We start from the raw sequence: 21,888 nt of genomic DNA on the forward strand, positions 1-21,888 counted from the left end.
TGATGATGAAAAGGTTTCTGATAAACATGGACTATGTAACTTTCTACAATTATTTGTGTTGCTGTAATAATTCGATAATTTTATGTAACTATATTGAAATTGTTGATTTCTCTAGTCTTCTTATAAGCAGAATCGACTGTCATGACTTTTTAATTTCTCCTCTTTTTTCAATTTTCAAGAAAATATGGTAAAGCTGTCTGACCGCCTTGACACTCGTTTTGATGCCAAGTCAGTACTGATACTTTCGGACATCTTAATATCTGAGGGCATAATGACCGCACAAGAAAACATCGATCTCTTGAAAATGGTAAAGTAATATGTGAATTCTCTAATGTCTGAAAATGTAAACTGATAAATGTATAATACAGTAAGATATTCTGAAACTGTTGAAATTGCTAGATATCAGATATTCTTCTGATACGATACGACAAACGACCGAAGTAGAGTAGAGTAGTTCAGAGTAGAATAGAATAGAATAGAGCAGAGCAGAGCAGAACAGAGCAGAGAAGAGAAGAGAAGAGAAGAGAAGAGAAGAGAAGATAAAGACATCATATATAGTACATGAACATTTCCTCCTTCGAAGAGTGTAAAGCCGCATTTCTTATTTTCATTATCTTCTTCTATGTCTAATATTAGTAATTGTAAAAATATGTTTTACATGCAGGTGTTTGAAACTTGTGGTACACCTGGCCGTCGTGGCCGTCGACACACATATAAACACTCAGCAAATCTAGAGATGACGTCTTACCAATATCCTAAAATAAGGTCTCGTCGCTCCAAAGCTCATGGCCGTGATCATGAAATTTCCAATATAGTTGAAGATATTATACCTCACCTAGAAGCGGCGGAGGATCTATGGATAAACATGCCTAGATCGATGTGTGATCGGTTCACTACAGCTAATAAACCCAGTAAAGCATCACGTCCATGCTGGAATGGTCAAAACGTTGGCAGGTAAAGGATTTAATACACTCGTCAAGTACTGGTATTGTCACATACAAACATGTAACAGTTATTAGGGTTATAGCAAAACTATAGTTGAATTAGTTTTCTTTCAAGGCCATTCTACACCACAAAAATCACTTTATTTGCAATTTAATTTAATTGGAACTTGTGATAATCCACAAATTGTATGGCTCATACTTGCTAATGACAATACGGCAGTTCCTATGCTTGAGGAAGAAAAGGATATATGTCCGTTTTCAAAGAAAACAACAACAACAACAACAACAACAACAACAACAACAACAAACGTTAATTATAATACAAAATAAGTAAGTTATGGTAAGTGATGAAAAGAGGAGATATTTTGCCCACCGACATGAAATAGCTATTGTTTGCCATGAGTATACATTGCTTGAAATTAATGGTGGAAAGTGCGATAATATTCAATACAGTATGACTTTCCAGGTTGTCAACATTATCGTCATTAATATTCACATGCGAGGGACTATCTAATTTCACCGGCGAAAATTGAAACATATTTATCTTCCGGGGTAAACTAATTATTATTTTCATCATTACTATTATAAAATGGATATTGATTAATTTTGGTTTGAATGGAACGTAATTAGCCGAGTGAATACTATAAAGTTGGGAAACTGACAACATTTTTAAATTCAGTATATCTGAATCGAATTAGCATACATGTAGGCATGTGGGTGTTGAACACATATTGTTTGTAAGAAACTGTTACTTAACAGGAGCAACATCATCGTTTACTTTCAGGATGGAGAAACAATTAAGTGAATTAGGATAAAATGTGATTACAATGAAAAGTGACTCTAGTGGAATGACACAAATCCTGATAGCTTTAGACTGTAACATACATCCTGCCGTTCCGCACTCACTGTGTGAGGGCGCCCGGTCACGGCGTACCTTACAGACTGTGATGTATTAAGCTGTGTATTGGTTTACTCTCGGGGGGAAACCCTTGATAACATTAAACCTGGTTGTGAATTCTAACATTTTAAAACTTGAATAGGGTCGTATTTCATTTGTTTGGGTTCAAAATAAGTTGGAGAGGGATGCTGTACGACTAGAATGGCTTAAGCTTTCATTAATTGCAATTAAAAAAAATAATATGTTAATACTGGCTACCAGTTAATTCGACAATTATGAAACTGTTGTGCGATCAAATCTTTGCATATTGATGGGGAATTTACACAACTTATTCAAAACACAGCAGCATTTGGTATTATAAACCTGCCTGTGTGTCTGGCATGTTTCTCCTACTTTCCGTGGGATTTGAATTATCTACATAAGTATTATTTACATTAAAGTGTCTGAAAATGTCTGTTACCTGTTCTTGGATTTTAGTGACGTTAACGAAATCAGTGATGGTATGACAGAATATGTGTGTGGAGATCTGACTGGGAACGAAAAGATAAGGGATGAGGCCGGAGTTGTTTGTAGACAGAAACAGAAATTGAACAGAATGTCTCAGTTCCTACGCAGTGCATATAATGGCAAAGACTTGAGTGGTCACGACGATTTCGAAGACGGTGAGAAAAAAAGTTTGTTTTGATCAGGAATAATGCCAATCCATAATCCATCGAATTTAGGTTTTCCTTATAAAATGCATTCTCCCCAAGCAAGGCCATATGTTTTCAGAGAAAAGTTTGACTACGCCGTAAAAGGGCCTCTTCCGCTTCTTGGACATTGCCGTATAGACGCCTGTGTTTTTACGATGATGTGTCTTTTTGGACGGTGCCGTAATTAAAAGGCATATTTTGAGACGATGACAACATTTTTTCGTATAGAACTTATTTGCCATAGAATTCAGAAAACCTTCACAGACTCACAGACTCTCATATCATATGCACATACACACAGATAGACAGACATACATACATACATACATACATACATACATACATACATACATACATACATACATACATACATATATACATACATACATACATACAGACAGACAGACAGACAGACAGACAGACAGATAGGTATATAGATAGACACGCGCGCACAGACGGACAGACAGACAGACAGACAGACAGACAGACAGACAGACAGACAGACAGACAGAATTAATGCAAACAAAAAACGTTTTCCTGTGTTCATTTCAGATATGGAAGAGTCCGGATCGGGTCAAAGCCCATGAACAGTCGCCGTGTAAGTCATTGCATCGTCTATCCGTTACTCGACCGATATAATTATAAGTGAGGCTTGAATGACATCCCTGTGTCAATATTAAGCTTGTCTATTTATGATGGTTCGCGACCACGTGACATTGTTATATTGACTTAACTAACGCCACCTACCTGTCGTTTATATTGACTTAACTAACGCCACCAACCTGTCGTTCTTCGAGGTTATGACATTTCTTCTATTATGTAATATTGTAATGTAATAGTATTATCATACTGATAGATATATTATGCAAATTTGCATATTTAGATTTATAATTATGTGTCTTTCAAATATTAGGGAATACAGTAAATACCTTGTATATGTGAATTTAATTTAATCAATATTCAGGAGGTTGCATAAAATTATGAAATCGGTGCGTGTTATTAGGCTTCTCAACACATCATATTCACTTCTACATATTAGCATGAGTTAACGGGGATATTAATTGAAAAAAACACCGAAATGTGTTCTTGAAAATGATGTCAGTGTGAATTTTACCCTTGGTCACATGAAATATAGTACACTTCACCAAATGTACTTTCCACATCTATCTAAACATCTAACTTGAATAGAAATACATTTAAAATTAAGTAAATTGGCACATCAGAAAATCAAATTATACAAAAAAATACCCCGTGTGAGGATCGAAATCACGACCTTCAGATTATGAGACTGACGCGCTAAGTACTGTGCTAACGATACTGATGCCAGTCTTTTTCATAACACATACACTGCAGCAATGTTTTAGTGGTCGAAAATGACTACAAGGCCATGACTTTGTCGTTGTTGAGCCACTGTTTCCTTTGTCTCACCCCGCCAACGAAACTTGTGGAGCACCACCAGCAACCGCATTACTCGGTTTATATGCGATTCACTCGAGGATTATAACGATTCTGTTTGTTGACCATTGTATAATGTATTATCTTATAGATTATACTATAGATGTTTCAATTTTAATATAATACACATACTTCGACATAATGATGTTGCTGTACTTCTTGAATGCTAGCTACCAGAGTATCATTGTAGAGTATAGGGCATTGGTATTAAACTAGAGGTGTGTGGCTACCGGGAGGAAATCTCTACCTCTTTTCAGGCTGATACTGTACAACAGGCAAATTACCCATTCCTTTTCAGACAGCTAGGACTCAAGACGTTACGATTGCAAAATGAATACTGTTAAATATATATGATTACCGCAACTTATTTCTCTGGTTTGTTTGAATTACATGGCAGCATGCATGTATTAAATAATGAAGTGATGTAATGTGATGTTAAGTGACGTAATGTGGTGCAGATGTCATGTTATTTGTGATGAAATGAGGTGTGATGACAATTAACAATCAACGTCACGGTTCTATAGAGTTATGAAATGATGAAAAGAGAATGATGATACGATACGATGAGAATGAACTAGTTGTAATAATAATTGCTTCAAATTAACTGTATGTCATTATATCAAAAAATCCATGTGTAATTTTGAGAAACTCTACACGACCATGATTTTCTTAATGTTATATTCTCTCTCTCTCTCTCTCTCTCTCTCTCTCTCTCTCTCTCTCTCTCTCTCTCTCTCTCTCTCTCTCTCTCTCTCTCTCTCTCTCTCTCTCTCTCTCTCTCTCTCTCTCTCTCTCTCTCTCTCTCTCTCTCTCGCGCGCGCGCGCGCGCAGGTGTTCATCGATATGAGTTTTGAAAATAGAGAAATATGATTAATTCTTATAACAGGCTATTTAAAGATAAAACAGCAAAGTCCATGTATTATAGAGAAAAAGGCGCATTTTAGCTATGTTTATGTTAGATTGTGTATCTTCAAATTCTCGACCCTTTAAACTTGCTGCAAAAAATGCCTCGAATGAGGATATAGAATTCACGACCTTCTGAGACTGAGCGCTGTCTACTGCGCCGCCGGCTAACGAGGTCTGCTCGTTAGCGCAGTAGACATTGTCCCATTGTCTGAAAGACAATGGGGTTAATTTGTACTTCGATCAAGTTATCTGGACATGTTATCATCGCTTGCTTTATGTACGGAACTATGTGTCAATGATATGTACAGAAATGAGAAAAGAGAAACTTGTTTTTACACTGTTGATTTTGAAAGCTGCAACTGGAACGTGTGTTTTGAAAATGTTTTGTTAGGTACAATAACTTATGAGTAATATCGTACACCTTGATCACCTGTTGAAAATGTTTTGTTAGGTACAATAACTTAAGAGTAATATCGTACACCTTGATCACCTGTAGAAAATGTTTTGTTAGGTACAATAACTTACGAGTAATATCGTACACCTTGATCACCTGTAGAAAATGTTTTGTTAGGTACAATAACTTACGAGTAATATCGTACACCTTGATCACCTGTTGAAAATGTTTTGTTAGGTACAATAACTTACGAGTAATATCGTACACCTTGATCACCTGTAGAAAATGTTTTGTTAGGTACAATAACTTATGAGTAATATCGTACACCTTGATCACCTGTTGAAAATGTTTTGTTAGGTACAATAACTTACGAGTAATATCGTACACCTTGATCACCTGTTGAAAATGTTTTGTTAGGTACAATAACTTACGAGTAATATCGTACACCTTGATCACCTGTTGAAAATGTTTTGTTAGGTACAATAACTTACGAGTAATATCGTACACCTTGATCACCTGTAGAAAATGTTTTGTTAGGTACAATAACTTACGAGTAATATCGTACACCTTGATCACCTGTAGAAAATGTTTTGTTAGGTACAATAACTTATGAGTAATATCGTACACCTTGATCACCTGTTGAAAATGTTTTGTTAGGTACAATAACTTACGAGTAATATCGTACACCTTGATCACCTGTAGAAAATGTTTTGTTAGGTACAATAACTTACGAGTAATATCGTACACCTTGATCACCTGTAGAAAATGTTTTGTTAGGTACAATAACTTACGAGTAATATCGTACACCTTGATCACCTGTAGAAAATGTTTTGTTAGGTACAATAACTTACGAGTAATATCGTACACCTTGATCACCTGTAGAAAATGTTTTGTTAGGTACAATAACTTACGAGTAATATCGTACACCTTGATCACCTGTAGAAAATGTTTTGTTAGGTACAATAACTTTTGAGTAATATCGTACACCTTGATCACCTGTTGACTGGCGTATTATTTTTATAGCTGTATAATCGATAAATCAAATTTAATTGATTTTGGTCAGGTATACATTGTTGTGATCACAGGACTAAATCACAATGTGCTTACAAATGTGCACGTGTATCCAGTGTGTGTGTGTGTGCTACAATATCTGCTAATTTTGTAAGAGTTAAGAGCTATACTCATGCTACTCGATGATATGATGTTTATTGGTACTGGTGTGTATATACATGTGTGTAGTGAATGTATTACAGATATTTGATCATGAACGGGCTGCTGCAGTCATTTTGTAAGTGTATGAAGATACAGCGTGAAAAACAGACATGTGACACACCTGCATATACATCCTGCATGGCATAGTCATGTACACAACAGTGCTGTCACATACAAAAAATAATGCACTTTGACAGAGAGTTTAATGTAATCAGAATTGTAGTACCAACAGCAATACAATTTAAGGCGAAAACTAGATGATTACAGGCCCGTGGCTGGTACATCTGTTACAACCCATTGCTGTCTTCTCTTACACAGACCTGTACCACAAGAGGAATAATGTTTTAATGGAGTCTGCACACGCACTACGGTGCGAAATTTTATGTGATGGGTGTAATATAGACTTAATAAAAAATTGTATTGTTCCAATTACGCTCAATATCAGAATAGGTGGGGTAGGTAGAATTTTGTTTTATTTTATTTTAATTTATTATATATTTTTCTGTGTGAGTGACTAGTTCATGTTTTCCATTGTTTTCCAAATGGTCTCTGTGTTGTTTATTTCTTTATATCAGATGTACATGTAACAGCCATTGCAGATTGGAAGAACAGTTTTATTTTGTCTTTTTAAGTTGATGTCAGTTGCCGCCTCCACTTTCTCGTGAGACTTCACAATTTTTTTAAAATTTGATTTAAGTTTTTCTCGAATACTTAAAAAAAAAGTTTAGAGTCGGCAGTGAAAAGCTAGGTGGGGTTGTGTAACCGGGGAAAACGATTATTTTTTTTAGACCTAAGCTAGATTACTGATACAAACTGGCATTAAAAAGACATGACAAATGCAAAATAAATAAATGAAAAGATAATTCACAAAAGAAATAACCTCTCCAAAAATGATATGTTTATTGGAATATACACAGGCAGATTATATGGCATATTTGTAACAGTTTCTGTACATTATTACATGTAAATGTTTCAGGTTTGTGACGCTTTGATAGATATGCATAACGCGTGAGTCCTGCATAAAATGTGAAAGCCTTCCGTTAGATAGGGCAAAGTCATAACTTTTTAGTCTTACACACATTGGTGGAGTGCAAAATTCTGAGCTATAGGTATTATACATGATGTACACCTTAATGGAAAAATTAATTACATGAAACTATATGAAATTTGGAGCTTGCATCGTTAACATATTGCCCAATTGTGCAAATTACCATTACTTATGCATTATTTTCTGCATTTTAAAACGTACTCCCATACTGAATCAATGTATGACTGAATTAAACCTGGTACTAGGATATGACTTATAAATGATGCAAAATATACGTATAAAATGTACAAGAAGTCCCTACTATGCAATCAACAGTTCTAAGAATGCCATGGGAGGAAAAGAATGACAAAAGCACTCAGAAACACACACGTCATCAATAAAACTGCATAAGTCGAAGCTTGAATTATTCACATATTAGTATCCAAACTTGTTATTCTAATCTAACATCTACTAAATCGTCAAGACTTAGTGTACTTTCAATTGCCAGTAACGTTACGAGAATCGCATTTAGAAATAAGCTTAAAGTGTACTCAGTTTATATAGCTATTAAAATCTACATACACATGCATGCTGGATGTTTATATGTCCGTTCGTATCAATTCTAGTATTTTTGTCGGTCCTAAAAGAACTTCAGAACTAGAAGTAAATGCGTGTCATTTGACAGGAAATGTATATAGGTTGCATCTTATTTTCTCCCGTTCCTTTAATCTTGTCCGAATCATGTCAAATTTAGACTTCGTCTTCTTCCACAAACTGTTCCTCAACTTCAGAAATGGCATTGTACCATACTTTCAAATCCTCCTCTTCGAGCCTTGTCAATATTTTATTCAAATACCGACATTCTCGGACTTCCAGCAACATTCTGTCGATCTTTCGCTCCATTCGAACCATATCTCCCCTCGTTGAATCTCCATCTTCTTTCAGTGACTGTATTTCTTCGTCTAATTTCTCCATCTTTTGCACAATGTCTTCTAAGACTTTACACTCCTTTACTTGACCTTTCAAGTCTGAAATTTTCACCTTGAACTTGTCGAAACCATTCAGAACGTCTTCATCGTTCTTGTGCTTCGTTTCGGTTTTTTCCAAGGCCGAGAAGTTATGGTCCATGTTTTTGAATGTATTTTGAAGTGTTTTGCAGCGGTCGTTCATAAAACGTGTAACTGCGTTGAGATAGTAAGAATACTTGACAGTGATATCCATTAACAAAACTGCTTGGGTTCAAAATAAAAATCTCAGAATCAGATTTACCAGCTTCTATACGTTTACAGCGACTTCCCTTGGCCACATCCCAGTAAGTATTTCGTTTATCGAAAGCAATTCACAAATGATTCAAGTTGGAATCTATTCGTGTTCTTCGCGCAACTGCTGTTCCACATGTTCCAAGGCAAGCGAAGCGCCAGCGAGATTGTCGCGTTGAAGCCGGGTTACTTATGAAGTATATGTGTGCGGCTTATTAAACTTCAACCTAGACTTTCAACAGTCGTCTTGACTTTTTGTAATTTAACTTTAATACTATTGTTACCGCTGAAATAATTAATAGTATTAAACACGGTGTGCGCAGGATAGGGCGTTCCGTAATTATATTTTAGGTGTTCGAATCCTCAGTGAGTGAGTAGCGCGAGTTCTGTACAAGCTTAGTATACTGTAGTGTATTTGCACACAACTAGTATTTTAAAACATATTTCAGAAGGTTTTTGAGGAATACGACAAAATATAATCTGCGTCTGAATACAGACTAACTTCAACCCAGATAGACCTTTGAGTGAGAGTGAGAGCGACCATTGATTGATCACATTACATGATGCACGTGTATGCGGTATGAACCTGAAGGCATACAATATGTAATGTGGAAACGTGAGTGTTTCCAAATAGTTTTTTTTTTTTACCTGCGTTATGTATGCATGTTACAGGGCCTTGATAGTGGCGGCATCTGTTGTCTGCATCGCTGGCTCTACGTTGATGACACCGATGCAATGATGCAGACGGCTTTATGTGCAGCGATGTTTCGAAATCGTGCATCAATCGCAGTATTCCATATTTATACAGTTGCAAGTTACCGCACACTTTCACAATTTTCCATGGGTGTATGGAGAGCGCATCGCGAAATGTTTCAATAACGGGGAAGTGAACACATCTCGCATATTTGCGGAAATCAGTGAGATATGGCGGCAATTTTGATTCGCCACGTTTGCAATTTATTTACATGTCCTTATTTTGGCGTTATTTTGATATTGTGCGTTTTACCATACATCGACTGCATTGGAGAAGTGTGCGAAGAGACTGTCAATGGCGAAATTAGGTACCATGCCTGTATGGCGAGATTGACATCGCTGGATACAATGAATAAGGATGCAGTCAGCTTACAAATTGACCCCTACGATGCAACATGTGGAATCACACAGCCCACGCGATATTGTTCATTGGTAGGTGATTTTATTTACATTGTTGTAGTTGTGTGTAGTTTGGTCACTCGATTATGTATCGCACTATTTAAAGGGCAAGTCGTAGCTTACTAGTATTATATTACTCAAAACTTTTTACAACGGAAGGACGGTTGTGTGTGGCCGACTCGGCTAGAGTTCTTGGCGACAGACAGACCGCCCCGTCGAACGAATTTTTAAATACAAATTACAATTGTATTGTAGCAACAGATGTGTAATCATTATTTTTTTGTTTGTCGCTGGTCTTTCTACCCTGTTGTAGTCTATTGTACATGTATACTTTTAAGTTTTATCAGATTGTATAATTTTGACTTGCCTGTGATGTAACATAATAAATAAATAAATAAATAGATAGATAAATAAATAAATAAATAAATAAATAAATAAATAAATAGATTGCAATAAATATAGGACTTCCGACTATATAATAAATAAACAAATAGAAAAAAATAAACGGATAAATTGCAATAAATATATGGAGTGATATACATCTGCTCAGCCCCTTCGGAATTATGTCACCCTTTTCCAAAACAAATTAAACAAACATCTACATTTATAAAGTTACAAAGAATATGTAAACATGCATCGGAAAAATACAAAGAAAACATCTATAGCGATAGACGAACCTTATCAATCAATGAATAATATGTACATTATGATAATAATTACTCTCTATATGGTGGATGTGCTAAATCATCAAAAAAGATATAATGTTCTATGATCAATTAATCAATCAAATCAATCTTTATTGCGTAACATCATGCTTTAGTGAGCATGGTAAAGCATACAAAAATAAGTAAATAAAATACAATCATTTAGCCAACTGCTATATTTTTTACATTAACAAGAAAGTTTCCAAGAAAAAGTTTATCATCTGCAGACAAAATATGTAAAAATTTACTTTTGTTATCTAAGGAATGAAAATTGTAATTACTTCATGAAAAAGAAGAAAAAAGTTTAATGATAGTAGACATTTCTTTTCATGTACACATGTCACTTATTGGGATAGCAATTAAATTGATGATAATTGTCAAAGACGTAAAACAATGAACTCTATAACAGTAATAAATTAGCACATATGCAGCAGGACAACAAAATTATATTGTTCTGATCATGTAGCCTTATGTTTCCTGTCGACCCTAAACTTTTCAAAATGTAATTTGAGAAAAAAATTACCTCAACCCCCCCCCCCCCCCCCCCCAGAAATTCGAAATGTAGTTGTCATGACCTCCTAAAGCCTAATTAAAAAAAAAGTTTTTTGGTGCCGGTTACCTGACCCCACCTAGTTTTTCATGCTGATCCTAAACTTTAAAAAAATAAAAAAATAAATAAAATCGTGAAAATTATGAAGTCTCGCAAGAAATATGGTGGATGCCGAAACTGGCATTATAAAACTGTTCTCCCAATCTGTAATGAGAAGAAATCAATAACATAGAGACCATATAGAAAACAATGGAAAACATAACTACCTTAACAAAAAAAAACAAAAAAAACAAAACAAATCTACCTACCCACCTATTCGAAAAATTGAGCGTAATCGGAACCACCCTAGGCCTTTATTTTGTTTAGGCCTAACATAAAAATAAAAAAAGATCAATACCAATACTGACATGTACTTGTTACATTATGTTAAGTACTTCATACAATTTGTAATGATTTTAATGAGATCAATAAAATTTCTATCTGCCTAATAGTAATATTCCTGCGAGACATCTGACCCATAACATCACGTTTTTAGCCCTAATTTGCAAATATCACTCACAGGATCATCGTGTGATTAATAGCTCTTTATCTGTAATCCCCAGACACATCCCTGTGAAATTTCAGCCAAATCAGCTAAGTATTTTTGGAATTAAAGATTTTTGACCAAAAAGTAACATATTTATTCCTCATTTGCATATCACTTATGGGATCACTTTAGTCTAGTTCCTATAATATAGTATCGTTACAATTTATACCTTCACTCAAATCTAGTCAAAGTCGTTACTCTAGAAGTCCTGAGATGCATGAGATGTAATTTAAAATCCATCCACAACCACCCACACAGTCATTAACATCATGTCTTTATTAATCAATCACAAAATTCTTACCAATTACAAAATTCAATGTTTGATGTATGTATCAGTACCCACTATGACTAATCAGCTGAGCTGTGGGGTATTCTCAGGGGTAGGATAGAGACAGAAGTCAAATATAATTGAAACAATTAAATCAGGTACTAAAACCGGAAATCATCTAAAACCCCATAAGTCACATACCAGTATTCTCTGAATCACCATGTGGGGGCAATCAAAGGGAAGTCCTTTGCTAGTGAACATTAGTTTTCTTTTGAAAATAGTATTTGGTTTTAGATTTGATTTCTTAGATGTGTCCTATCTATAATAATCTTTAATTATACTGGATAGTTAAGCATAAACACTTGTCTCCCAAGAAGTCCAGTGAGGGCCAAATCCCTCATGGGTTGGAAACCGGAATACCCGGGGAAAACCTGCGATGTTCGGTAGAGTCAAACTTAACAACACTCTTCTTACTTACAGCATGGTAAATTTAATCGAACCCTGAATGGGGTTCAAATCCCGACCACAATAGTAAGAGGCAAGTGGTTTAACCACTCAGCCACTGACAACCCTAATCTATTGTCAAAATATGGAGAGTGTCCATGGCAAAAATCATTGCAAGGTTCACTGAAGCTTATTGTGAAGAAAGATGAATTCTAAACAAAATGTAGGCCAACATGATGCATAGTGACATTAGCACTGAAACACTGGCTGAGGGTAGTAATGGGGATGGTAAATAGGATGGGATAGTGCTGGGGAGAGGACAGCGTAATAGTGTTGGCATTATGAGGTTGAGTGATTGATTGATGGCATGGATTAGGATCATGAATACAAAACGTACAATACGTGACGTACGTCAGCTGATTCAGTACAATAATCTGACAGAATTCAAGATGCTAGAGGATGAAAATGCATTAAATACATCATTAAACACTCTCTGTCAACAAAGCTGATCTGCTTATTTTATATATTAAAATAAAATCAATAAAATTTTCCATATTTCACCATTTTTCATAAGTGTCATTTCATACCATGCAAACAGTGACGCATGTAAGCCCGTGGTATCAATAAAGAGTTACCATAGCAACACATGTTTTTACAAAAAAAAACCAGATTTGCTGTTATTAATTTTTATTTTGTCAGCAGCAAAATTTTAATCTAAAAGCATATGACATGAAAGGTGACATTAACGTCTACTTCAAACTCAAACATTTGATAATACTATAAAATACAAGGTCGTTGCCTTTTGTGAACCCAACACTCACATCTGTGTAGAGTTTTGATGAATCAAATTAAATGAAAAAATTGAAGGTTTGTGTTTGTTAATTCAGGTCAATACTTTTATAAATATTGCTATTTTAATCATGTCCACATTTAGAAGCTGTGTCAATCAAAAGATTAAAAAGACAAAACATAACACTGAAGTTAAAGCTGTTAAAGCCTTAGTTACACAGGACGACGCATGAAGCAATTTGTTGCAAAAATTGAAAAATTGCTATGCCAATAAAATGACTGAAAACTTGTTGACCTATTGATAGTAAAACTATATTCAATGCAAAGTTCATGCATGGTGATGTCAGTGACATTCTGATGTCACTATTTGCATTCTTCATTGTAGGAATAAAATGATATTCAGAGGAGATCAAGCATTCGTAAATGTTATATACCACATTACAAGTGATAAGTGATAATTGTGGTCATAAATCAAAATTATGTAAAAAAAAATTGCTGAAATAGAATATTTATACTAAAAATATGGCGGCCTTAACATTGCGCATTGTTAAAGACTTGAAGAAATTTGATGATAGTTTGTCACAATCACTGAGTTGCATTGGCTTCCTGTTAAGGCGTGAGTAGAATTCAAGATCATTTTTCTGTTTTTAAAGCTCTGAACTGTAAGGCTCCAGTGTACATTACAGATTTGTCTAGTTCCTTTACAGTATCCTTACCATTTACACCACCACTCACAGTAATAATAAAAATAATGTTAGTTTTTATATAGCGCGTTCCCACTCTGTGCTCAAAGCACTTTACAATTATTATCCCTGGCTCGTATCTATATTGGCACAATGGCCCTTTACATATCCTGAACTCCCTCAAACCAATTCCTGCCAATCACAGACACATTGTAGTATTTACTAATATTGCCAATTGCCAAAAAAAGTAATATTGAAGGAAAGAACTACCCTTATACACCTGTTTGGTGCTCATGTCACTTTTACTGAATGGCGACCATAGTTGTAGTTAAAAATCGTTATTTACCGCATAACTCAAAAAAGTATAATACATAGAGACTCCATGGCATTCAAGTGTCTACCCCTATATTGTCAGATGCAAGTTATCTTTTGTCAGAGTTTTGAGACGTGACTCTTGACCTTCTTGGCCAATTATCAAAATGAAGCCAATTCCTGCCTATTACAGACACAAATTGTTTACTTGATGTCTTTTAAATCATGTTTACAAGTAATTTTGAAGAAAAGAAGAATACGTCATTATTTTTGGTGCTCAATCATGTAATTTTTACTGAATGACAGCCATATTTGTAGTAAAAAATCACTGTTACTGCATAACTCAAAAATTCAATACATAGACTCTATTTAAGTACCTAACCCCATATAATCAAATGCAAACTTTCTGGTATGAGTGACCTTTGACCTTGATCTTAACCTATAGGTAGACCTTCAAAGTTGAGCTATTACTTACATATTACAGTACGTGTGGCTATGTCTTTTAGAGCATGTTTATAGATAATGCAGAGCCAGATAAACATACTTTTGCATTATTTTTGGTGCTCATATCACTTTACTCAATCAGACACTTTGTAGTATTTATTTGTTGATTTACAAAGGTTATATAATACACAAGCAATCATTTGATCTAGCTACCAAGCTGATGGATATTTTTGGTTGTTTATTTGTTGCCACCAATTTATCTAAATCATGTCTCCATTCAGCCACATAGAAGTTAAGGGATATGTGTCTTTATTTGTTGACACAATGTATCTAAAATCATGTCTCCTGGCATTCAGTCACATAGAAGTAAAGGGATATTTAATATGTGTCTTCTACGAAAACTAGTTACATTAGACTTGCTCAGATAATGTACATCACTATATATTTCTCCAAATTTTGTTTCCAATACAACTATGTGTAATTTAACTATATTTTGTGTTAACTATAAGCTTTAATTTGTCATTAGAGAAGTATGGACATTTGGAATCAGTACAAAACTCACCATGAGGAATAACTACTGTTAAGAGAACTGATGCAGACATAATATAAATACACACAAAACAGAACAAAAACAGCTACCAGTATTTTAAAAACACTGAACTAATATTAAAAGTATTTATTGCAAAGAAAATTCCCTTAGGTGACTAACACTAGTCTAACTATATAGTTGTATGTTACAAACAATATCACATTGTTGTGAGGATATGGTTGTATTATGGGTGTCTTTGTTGTGAGAATATGGTTGTATTATGGGTGTCTTTGTTGTGAGGATATGGTACGTTGTATTATGGGTGTCTTTGTTGTGAGGATATGGTTGTATTATGGGTGTTTTTGTTTTGAGGATATGGTTGTATTATGGGTGTTTATGTTGTGAGGATATGGTTGTATTATGGGTGTCTTTGTTGTGAGGATATGGTTGTATTATGGGTGTCTTTGTTGTGAGGATATGGTTGTATTATGGGTGTCTTTGTTGTGAGGATATGGTTGTATTATGGGTGTCTTTGTTGTGAGGATATGGTACGTTGTATTATGGGTGTCTTTGTTGTGAGGATATGGTTGTATTATATGGGTGTTTTTGTTTTGAGGATATGGTTGTATTATGGGTGTCTTTGTTGTGAGGATATGGTTGTATTATGGGTGTCTTTGTTTTGAGGACATGGTTGTATTATGGGTGTTTATGTTGTGAGGATATGGTATGTTGTATTATGGGTGTCTTTGTTGTGAGGATATGATTGTATTATGGGTGTCTTTGTTGTGAGGATATGGTTGTATTATGGGTGTCTTTGTTTTGAGGACATGGTTGTATTATGGGTGTTTATGTTGTGAGGATATGGTTGTATTATGGGTGTTTTTGTTGTGAGGATATGGTATGTTGTATTATGGGTGTCTTTGTTGTGAGGATATGATTGTATTATGGGTGTTTTTGTTGTGAGGATATGATTGTATTATGGGTGTTTTTGTTGTGAGGATATATATGGTTGTATTATGGGTGTTTTTGTTGTGAGGATATGATTGTATTATGGGTGTTTTTGTTGTGAGGATATGGTTGTATTATGGGTGTTTTTGTTGTGAGGATATGGTTGTATTATGGGTGTTTATGTTGTGAGGATATGGTTGTATTATGGGTGTCTTTGTTGTGAGGATATGGTTGTATTATGGGTGTTTTTGTTGTGAGGATATGGTTGTATTATGGGTGTTTTTGTTGTGAGGATATGGTTGTATTATGGGTGTCTTTGTTGTGAGGATATGATTGTATTATGGGTGTTTTTGTTTTGAGGATATGGTACGTTGTATTGTGGGTGTCTTTGTTGTGGGGATATGATTGTATTATGGGTGTCTTTGTTGTGAGGATATGGTTGTATTATGGGTGTTTTTGTTGTGAGGATATGGTTGTATTATGGGTGTTTATGTTGTGAGGATATGATTGTATTATGGGTGTTTTTATTTTGAGGATATGGTACGTTGTATTATGGGTGTCTTTGTTGTGAGGATATGATTGTATTATGGGTGTTTATGTTGTGAGGATATGGTTGTATTATGGGTGTTTTTGTTTTGAGGATATATATGGTTGTATTATATGGGTGTCTTTGTTGTGAGGATATGGTTGTATTATGGGTGTTTTTGTTGTGAGGATATGGTTGTATTATGGGTGTCTTTGTTGTGAGGATATGATTGTATTATGGGTGTTTATGTTGTGAGGATATGGTTGTATTATGGGTGTTTTTGTTTTGAGGATATATATGGTTGTATTATGGGTGTCTTTGTTGTGAGGATATGGTTGTATTATGGGTGTTTTTGTTGTGAGGATATGGTTGTATTATGGGTGTCTTTGTTGTGAGGATATGATTGTATTATGGGTGTCTTTGTTGTGAGGATATGGTATGTTGTATTATGGGTGTCTTTGTTGTGAGGATATGATTGTATTATGGGTGTTTTTGTTGTGAGGATATGGTTGTATTATGGGTGTCTTTGTTGTGAGGATATGATTGTATTATGGGTGTCTTTGTTGTGAGGATATGATTGTATTATGGGTGTTTTTGTTGTGAGTATATGGTTGTATTATGGGTGTTTTTGTTTTGAGGATATGATTGTATTATGGGTGTTTTTGTTGTGAGTATATGGTTGTATTATGGGTGTTTTTGTTTTGAGGATATATATGATTGTATTATGGGTGTCTTTGTTGTGAGGATATGGTTGTATTATGGCCGGGTGTCTTTGTTGTGAGGATATGGTTGTATTATGGGTGTCTTTGTTGTGAGGATATGATTGTATTATGGGTGTTTTTGTTGTGAGGATATGGTTGTATTATTGCCGGGTGTCTTTGTTGTGAGGATATGGTTGTATTATGGGTGTCTTTGTTTTGAGGATATGGTACGTTGTATTATGGGTGTCTTTGTTGTGAGGATATGGTTGTATTATGGGTGTCTTTGTTGTGAGGATTGATATGGTTGTATTATGGGTGTCTTTGTTTTGAGGATATGGTACGTTGTATTATGGGTGTTTTAGTTGTGAGGATATGGTTGTATTATGGGTGTTTTTGTTGCTCAAAGTAACATTCATGTCAGTATAAGGGTTCACAACTATTTATATATGATTAACTTTCCATATGAAACCAACAACTGTGTCTGTAAATGGTTCTTTTGTGCTTCAAAATACTTTTAAAAATTATATTCCTGATTTGCGTATGAATTGTATTTAGAATGTTGGAAATATAGCATGTTACAGTAGGTTTTATCCCTTTTTTTTCAAATTTTGAAATAAGTTATTTCAATACTGCATGATGGAATACAAAATAATTACTATATCAAAATACATTCCATACAAACAGAACAGATAAAAAGAATACACCACATGTACTAGCTGGAGCAGTGTGGTGGGGTGGGGGTGGGTTCCCCTCCCTAGAAATTTTGGGTGATACTATTAAATAACAATACCCTCTCCTGATCACAATTGAAATTTTAATTCAGAATACTAACACTGAGTAAAATTTTCAAAGTATAGTTGCATGCCATATACCCATTTAGATTATTTTATCATTATGAAAAATTACAGTATCTGTGTACTTATGATATATTCATTTCATGTAACAGAACTAGTATCTATGCAATGAAAAGTTAGTATATATTATCATATTCTTTGTTTTCAATATGTATTTAATATTTATAATCAGTATTTACCAATATATATATATATATATATATATATATATATATATATATATATATATATATATATATATATATATATATATATATATATATATATATATATATATATATATATATATATATTAATACTGAGTAATTTCAATACAATGATTTCAATAGTTCATGTACAGCATTGCTATAATATACTACACTAAGGGAGTTCAATAGAAAGTGTTTTGGATTACTAATTTAGGGATGTCTTTCAGGAATACTAATTTAAAAGAATTCTTGAAGCAATTTTAAAAGATATAAATTGTTATCTAGGGATATTAAAATACTAAAGGATAACTATAATAGGATGTCTTTTAGGAATACTAAGTGAGTCCTATAGGAATTCTTATTTTTTTAAGTATTCCTAAAAGATTGTCCTATAGGAATCCTAGGGGCCAAAATCTTATGAGATTTTCCTTATAGCAATATAATTAATAGGATTCCAATGTAAGATATTTTCAAGTAGGATCCTATAGGATATTCTCTTACCAAATCATAAAAGTCTGTGTGTGGATGGGAGTAGCCACTGTAGGAGAGGTGACCGTTCCATCCACAAATCTCATCATCCAACTTTCTCCGGGTATACATTTTTTCCAGCCATGTCTCTGACATGCACTTTTTTCTTTCAAACAGTTGACTTGCATTTAATGGTTATATGCAGAGAAATTGCCATGACATTACACTCTTATCTTACATTTTTGTGAAATGGTCTTATCGTAGCCAATATCTATCACACAGACTTTCAACGAGCTGTAATGTGTTTAAGTGCATCTGAGAAAACTAAAGTAGTTTGGATATTCTAGTCCACATGATGTAGTTGTAGCCTTAACCTTTTCTGAAAATGTACCTGTGGGTGTTTAATTGTTGATGTGAGAAATGTCAGCAGACAAAATTTACCATGCAGGAATCTCCTGTCTGTCAGATTAGAATTTATCTAGGCAATTATGGTCCGACAAAAGACTAGACCAGCCTGATTGATGTTGCTTTTATCAGTAGTAGTATAATGGTTGTTAGTTGTAAATACATATATTAAATCTATAAATGACACACATAGCTAGCCTTTGTAGAACTAAATGATTGATAACGGCATTTCAATTAGTACTTATAGACGGCATGTATTGTTTATGAGGATTGCAAGCTGTACTTGATTGTGAAATAAAATTCTGGTCTTCAGACTAACATTATTTGAGTCTCTGACTGGATTTAACATTAGTTAAGATTATTCATTACTTTTTGTGGTTGCTATATATTTTGATTAAAGAGGCAGTTGGGATGAAAGTTACATTGCATTATTTTTAATATTTATGGAAAATTTTAAATATAAACCTTTTTTGTCATATGCATAAAATGCATTCGAAATTGACTTTCCACATGCACTCAAAAAGGAGGTAAATGAAATTGAAAACTAAAGTTTGGAAACTTTAGAAATCAACAATTGAATAAAATATTCAAAAGAAAACACAAGTGAAAATTAAAAGCAAGAGATAAAATGAAGGTAACACATCAAAATATTGAATGCACGTGACGCTAAAAAGATACAAATGTACATGACACTAAAAAGATACAAATGTACATGACACTATAAAAAGATACAAATACACATGACATTAAAAAGATACAAACGTACATGACACTAAAAAGATACAAACGTACATGACACTAAAAATATACAAATACACATAACACTAAAAAGATACAAATACACATGACACTAAAAAGATACAAATACACAATGCTAAAAAGATACAAATACACATAACACTAAAAAGATACAAATACACATGACACTAAAAAGATACAAATACACATAACACTAAAAAGATACAAATACACATAACACTAAAAAGATACAAATGCACATGACACTAAAAAGATACAAATACACATAACACTAAAAAGATACAAATACACATGACATTAAAAAGATACAAACGTACATGACACTAAAAAGATACAAACGTACATGACACTAAAGAGATACAAACGTACATGACACTAAAAAGATACAAATACACATAACACTAAAAAGATACAAACGTACATGACATTAAAAAGATACAAACGTACATGACATTAAAAAGATACAAACGTACATGACACTAAAGAGATACAAACGTACATGACGCTAAAAAGATACAAATACACATAACACTAAAAAGATACAAATACACATAACACTAAAAAGATACAAATACACATAACACTAAAAAGATACAAATACACATAACACTAAAAAGATACAAACGTACATGACACTAAAAAGATACAAATACACATAACACTAAAAAGATACAAACGTACATAACACTAAAGAGATACAAACGTACATGACACTAAAGAGATACAAATGTACATAACACTAAAAAGATACAAATACACATAACACTAAAAAGATACAAATACACATGACACTAAAAAGATACAAATACACAATATATAACACTAAAAAGATACAAATGCACATGACACTAAAAAGATACAAATACACATAACACTAAAAAGATACAAATACACATAACACTAAAAAGATACAAATACACATGACACTAAAAAGATACAAATACACATAACACTAAAAAGATACAAATACACATAACACTAAAAAGATACAAATACACATGACACTAAAAAGATACAAATACACATAACACTAAAAAGATACAAACGTACATGACACTAAAAAGATACAAATACACATAACACTAAAAAGATACAATTACACATGACACTAAAAAGATACAAATACACATAACACTAAAAAGATACAAATACACATGACACTAAAAAGATACAAAATACACATAACACTAAAAAGATACAAACGTACATAACACTAAAAAGATACAAATACACATAACACTAAAAAGATACAAACGTACATGACACTAAAAAGATACAAATACACATAACACTAAAAAGATACAAATACACATAACACTAAAAAGATACAAATGCACATGACACTAAAAAGATACAAATACACATAACACTAAAAAGATACAAATACACATGACATTAAAAAGATACAAACGTACATGACACTAAAAAGATACAAACGTACATGACACTAAAGAGATACAAACGTACATGACACTAAAAAGATACAAATACACATAACACTAAAAAGATACAAATACACATGACATTAAAAAGATACAAACGTACATGACATTAAAAAGATACAAACGTACATGACATTAAAAAGATACAAACGTACATGACACTAAAAAGATACAAATACACATAACACTAAAAAGATACAAATACACATAACACTAAAAAGATACAAATACACATAACACTAAAAAGATACAAATACACATAACACTAAAAAGATACAAATACACATAACACTAAAAAGATACAAACGTACATGACACTAAAAAGATACAAATACACATAACACTAAAA

At 33.6% G+C, this 21,888-nt stretch overlaps 2 protein-coding genes across 2 annotated transcripts in view; both read left to right on the forward strand.

The window, feature by feature from the left end:
• The window catches only part of LOC144436586 (glypican-6-like), an 8,602-nt gene extending 4,471 nt beyond the window's left edge, over positions 1–4,131 (forward strand). The window contains exons 5-8 of the mRNA XM_078125410.1: positions 180–307; positions 665–954; positions 2,320–2,504; positions 3,087–4,131. Coding sequence (XP_077981536.1) covers positions 180–307; positions 665–954; positions 2,320–2,504; positions 3,087–3,121 — 638 coding nt within the window. The 3' untranslated portion in view covers positions 3,122–4,131. The remainder of the gene's footprint in view (positions 1–179; positions 308–664; positions 955–2,319; positions 2,505–3,086) is intronic.
• Positions 4,132–9,811: 5,680 nt separating this feature from the next.
• Positions 9,812–21,888, forward strand: part of LOC144437061 (uncharacterized) — an 85,970-nt gene continuing 73,893 nt past the window's right edge. The window contains exon 1 of the mRNA XM_078125928.1: positions 9,812–9,972. Coding sequence (XP_077982054.1) covers positions 9,862–9,972 — 111 coding nt within the window. The 5' untranslated portion in view covers positions 9,812–9,861. The remainder of the gene's footprint in view (positions 9,973–21,888) is intronic.

Source organism: Glandiceps talaboti, chromosome 6 (genome assembly GCF_964340395.1).
Source record: "Glandiceps talaboti chromosome 6, keGlaTala1.1, whole genome shotgun sequence".
Taxonomy (NCBI): domain Eukaryota; kingdom Metazoa; phylum Hemichordata; class Enteropneusta; family Spengelidae; genus Glandiceps; species Glandiceps talaboti.